At 47.9% G+C, this 5,000-nt stretch overlaps 1 protein-coding gene across 1 annotated transcript in view; it reads right to left on the bottom strand.

Moving 5' to 3' along the window:
• LOC113801782 (uncharacterized) overlaps positions 1-5,000 on the bottom strand; it is a 142,564-nt gene that overhangs the window by 86,771 nt on the left and 50,793 nt on the right. Inside the window, exon 2 of the mRNA XM_070114127.1 lies at positions 2,449-3,677. Coding sequence (XP_069970228.1) covers positions 2,449-3,652 — 1,204 coding nt within the window. The 5' untranslated portion in view covers positions 3,653-3,677. The remainder of the gene's footprint in view (positions 1-2,448; positions 3,678-5,000) is intronic.

Genomic DNA, 5,000 nt, shown 5'->3' with positions numbered 1-5,000 from the left:
CGTAAAAAGAAAGGGAAGAGGGAGAAGACAATGGCCGCAAACTTAAGCCAACAATTACCTCTCCTTTGTACGATCATACAACAATAGCTTAGCTGCATCATAAACAAATAAAACTTCCGAGAGAAACTACAAGCTCGCGTCGCTAAAAGTAAAATGATTTCTACCCACTCTCTTCATTAGCGTAATGCCGGGAATCGTAACTCGGTGGCCATCATCAGGACGCGACCTCAGCAGGAGGACGTCCGGGAAAAACCTGAAATCACTCCGAGGTTTGTTTACCTTTTGTCGCATACCACGTGTACTGTCAGCTGTTTCCGCGGAGGTGAATTTCGCTTGGATCAAAATACTGTAAGTTGGAGCTAGGCGTGAATTAGATCTCGGTGGGTTTTGTTAGATCAGTTATGTAATAAATAAATAAATAAAAATACAATGTAAACATCAAACAAAAACGTACATAGCCTGTGGTATCAATTGCTGATTGCCAAATAAGGGATGTGAAGATATGCTTACTTCCTCGTGTCTAGTCTATATGATTGCAACAACCGCTGACACCGCTTGGCACTGCTTCATGAGTAGACCTTAATCACTCGTGCCTCTCTATTGTGTCGAAATACTGACCCCGGATCTTAGAGCCACTGCGAGCTGCGGACCCATACTACAGCTCAGCAAATCCTCAATTAACTAATCAAACCGGAATAACAACGAATACGCAACACTCCATATATCCGTAAATGGAAAGAACACGACAAAGCCAAGTGGGGAAAATGACGATTTACAATGAGGATCTACTATACCTCAGTAAATCATGAATTAACAAAGAATACATTCTTTATCCCCGTATGCACGGAAAGAACACGACAAAGCGAAGGGGGGAAATGATGAGCTACAATGTACATCCAATGCGAGATGAGTCTATAGGGAACAGAGCAGATGTTGAAGCCATTAATGGGCGGTTTGGTGGCGCCAACTCGTCGCCCCTATCCCGCTTACACCCTGTTTATGCGTCATCACAGCGCACCACCTGCGCATTACGCTCCGGCCGGCGAGAGTGTGTTCTCCAGCGTTGGTGATTTATTCAGACAATACCGTGCTTGACGGCTTTGTTATGCCCTTTGATGATATAGTGGCTACTCCTGCGATTTGGGTTTACGAAGAGTAATATTCCTTTGTTGAAGTATATAAAGTACTATGAGTACTATTATAATTATTATTACTATTATTATTATCATAATCAATATTATTATTATTATCATTATTATTATTATCATTATTATTAGTAGTAGTAGTAGTACCAGCAGCATTAGTAGAGTTCCATAAGAGTGCCACCGAATTAATAAATGTAACACGAAGTTCAGTGCGATGTGCAATTTCCAGGAAATGTCATAATTGCAGGCGTAGGCATAGCTATTGAGCCATTCAATTCCATATAAAAAGGTTGTAGTAGAAGTAGTGTCAGAAGTAGCAATGGTATTGGTAGTCTTATGCGGTATGCATGTTCTAGGGTGCGTATGGCTACACAAGGAGGGTTGGAGGTCATTTGTACACAAAAGGTAACAATAGCAGTAGTCAACACTGCCAAAAGAGGGCCACGTGAAACAAAAACAATTAACGTCAATTACGCTTCAGCTTTCACGTGAATTACGGCAGATGGCAGAGAATTTAGCTTATTAAAACCAGGGGCTGCGAACTTATCAAACGAGAATGCACTGGTGTGAAAACCCTACGGTATGACTGGTTACTGGAGGGTTTACCAAGGGAGTTTTCATTTGGCACTTCCTTCTCTTCCTTTGAAGATGGCCATGCATTTAAATAGTTAAAAAATAGAGGCTTTGTTTGTACTCATGATCAAATGACATGTAAAAGCTGTTAAGAAATACATCATGACATTAAAGGACCCATTCTCTTGTAATTTCAAGGTAAAAGATTGACCGAAGAAATGAAAAAAAAAATGAAACCACTAAGTCATCTCACGGCAAGAGTCTGCCGAAGTGCTCGAAGGATCTGGACATGTAGACGGAGGGCATTCTTGACAAATGAATCTCCGAGCTTCATATTCCATGAAATTGGGAATTAACATTACCTGTAGCCCACAAACAATGAGGAACTATGAAAAAATCTAAAACACGATATTTCACGAGGAAGAGGCCCTATTGTTTTTATATAGACTACAAAAGGAAAAAAGAATTTGCGTAAGTTGGTTGTTGCCTTTCTTTCTCTCTTCAGTCTGCTCTTCGATGCTTGATAGGAACTAACAAGCCTTGAAATTACCTCCCTTTGGGGAATAGACTATGAATACCGATCACCCAGAGTCGCGGTAGAAAGCGGCTCAGTGGGTGGTATAAGTGGACGTATCAGGTAATATGTAAAAATATAATTAATAATGACAACAGTAGCGATGGCATATAAGGAGCGAGTATAAAATATCAAAACAAACACACGAGGACTTACCTTTCCTTGAGAAGTTGGGGAAGCGCCATCCCTTCTTTTCCATCTTTTCCTTGACTCCGCCGAGCTTCTCCTTGAAGCCGCGCCCGCGACCTCCCGACGGGCGGCGCGTCATGGCATCCTTCAAGTCCAGGGACTCGCACTTCACCAGCCGCCCCCGCCCTTTGGGCAGCTGCCTCTCGGCGTTCTGCTTGGGCGAGGACTTCTTCTGCGACCGCCACGAGGTGGCGGGGTCGTCGTGGTTGGTGGGCGTCCGCGGGCGCGAGGGGTCGCAGCCGGCGTGCGGCTCGCACGACGAGTCGGACGCGGACACGGTGAGGCCCGAGTCGGGCGAGGCCGTGCCGTCGTGCCCCTCGGGCCGGATCAGCGTCTCCACGTCCAAGTTGAGGGCGGAGAGCACGCGGCGGTGCCCCGCGCGCACCCGCTCGTACTCGTCCAGCACCTCCTCCACCAGCGAGCGCCGCGACCAGGCGCCGCTCCAGTTCTCGGGAATCTCCTCGTAGATGTTTTCGGACGCCAGGGACCCGCCGTAGCTGTCGGAGTCCTCCATGGCCGCCTGGGCGCGGATCACGTCGGCCGGGCTCAGGATCCCTTCGCCGGCGTAGGAGTACACGCCCTCCTCCTCCTGCTGCAGGTGCGGCACGTGCAGCGGGTTCTTGGCCGAGAAGGGCTCCATGATCTCCAGGGGCTTCTGCGAGCCCATGACCACGAAGCAGGTGCCGTCCTCCTGCGGCGTGTGCTCCGCGCGGTGGCTGTGCGGGCACGGCGTCTCCGGCGAGTGCGGCCGCAGGAAGCACGGGTCCTCGTCCCAACGCCCCGTGGGCGGCGGCGGAGGCGGCGGTTCCCGGAAGCTCATGTACGGCAAGGACTGGTGCCCGTGGGGGTGGTGGTGCAGGCGGCGCGGCGGGGGCGGCGGCAAGGGCGGGTAGGGCGGGAATGTATGGTGGTGGTGGTGGTGCCGCCGCGGCCCCGCCCGCAGGTAGCCAGAGCCCTGCGGCAGCGACAGCGGGCCCGAGAACGGTCCGCTCGCCATGCCCATGAGCGGTCCTCCCGACGGGCCGGCGAAGGAGCCGCTGGGGTTCCTGACGTGGCCGAGGTGGTCGTGGACATGCTGCGTGGGGATCGGGTGGGCCGGCCGGGGCTTGGTGGGGGGAGTGGCGTAGCGCGCCGAGTAGATGGTGAGCTCTGGACCCACCCTGCCCGCCATCACGCCTTCCGGGGGCGCATCACACCTGCGGGAGGAGGCAGCGGGTCAGCAATGGGGGAACAGGAAACTTTTTATAGATCATCAATCAAGTGTCCTTAAACAAACACACACATACACATAGGCTACATATACATCCAAATTCAATGTAAATCATATTCCCCAACGAGCGACAGACTTCCACAAATGGCCGTACTTTTAGTATACAGAAATCAAAAGCTTCAAGTTGGCCGCTTTTGCCATTATATATTTTATATAAGTCAATATGCTATTTTCAATATATAGGTAATTGATTTTGCTGTTACATAAAGGAAAGCAAAACGATATAAATGTATTACAGAATATTGTCAAAAGCAGATTGTTTATTTATATTTTCAAATATATATGTGTGTGTGCGTGTGTGTGTGTGCGTGTGTGTGTGTGCGTGCGTGTGTGTGTGTGTGTGTGCGTGTGTGTGTGTGTGTGTGTGTGTGTGTGTGTGTGTGTGTGTGTGTGTGTGTGTGTGTGTGTGTGTGTGTGTGTGTGTGTGTGTGTGTGTGTGTGTGTGTGTGAATGTATGTATGTATGTATGTATGTATGTATGTATGTATGTATGTATGTATGTATGTATGTATGTATGTATATGTATATGTATGTGTGTGTATATATATATGTATATATATATATATATATATATATATATATATATATATATATATCCCAGTGTTCATATTCTTAAGTAGCATATATTGCCTTAAGCGAATAAACAACAACCAAACTGTCAACACGAAACGGCCTACTTCCATCAGTGTCGCAAACACATGCTTGACGAGAGACGCCAGTGACATCACACCGTCACAATTCGACCAATGTAAACGCATTGCACAGCACATACACGCGTCATGAGCACAGATGTATCATTTCACTATGTCTTCTGTTTCTTCTACACATAAATGGTTTATAAATGATTTTTTGGGAGGGCATAATCACCAAATATTTCCACTGTTTGAATTCAACAAAAGAAAAAAACAAAAAACAAAACCGCACGCAGCCCAAAAGTAGCCACCCGCCGCTACACAAACCCTGACTCGTCACTCCGGTTTCCAAACGCTTCGGCCAAGAGAGATGCCATACAACAAGTCGGCCGCGTGACGCAAGTGCCCGGATGAGCTGAGCAAGGGAAAGCGTGAACCTTTTCCTCACGCTTATTGTTCGCACTTCAGTTTGTTTTTTTGTCACTCTCTGTCACCGGCCTTTGTTGAGAGTCATCACCGTTACCTTTCAGATCATCATCGTCATCATTAATCTTTCGGTGTAAACATTACTCGCGGCGACTCGAGACCTCAATCGCCTTAAAGCAGGCCAGTGTCTC

The sequence above is a fragment of the Penaeus vannamei genome, chromosome 35 (genome assembly GCF_042767895.1).
Source record: "Penaeus vannamei isolate JL-2024 chromosome 35, ASM4276789v1, whole genome shotgun sequence".
NCBI lineage: Eukaryota > Metazoa > Arthropoda > Malacostraca > Decapoda > Penaeidae > Penaeus > Penaeus vannamei.
The sequence above is the reverse complement of the archived record's forward strand: the minus strand, read 5'-3'. Positions and strand labels throughout refer to the sequence as shown.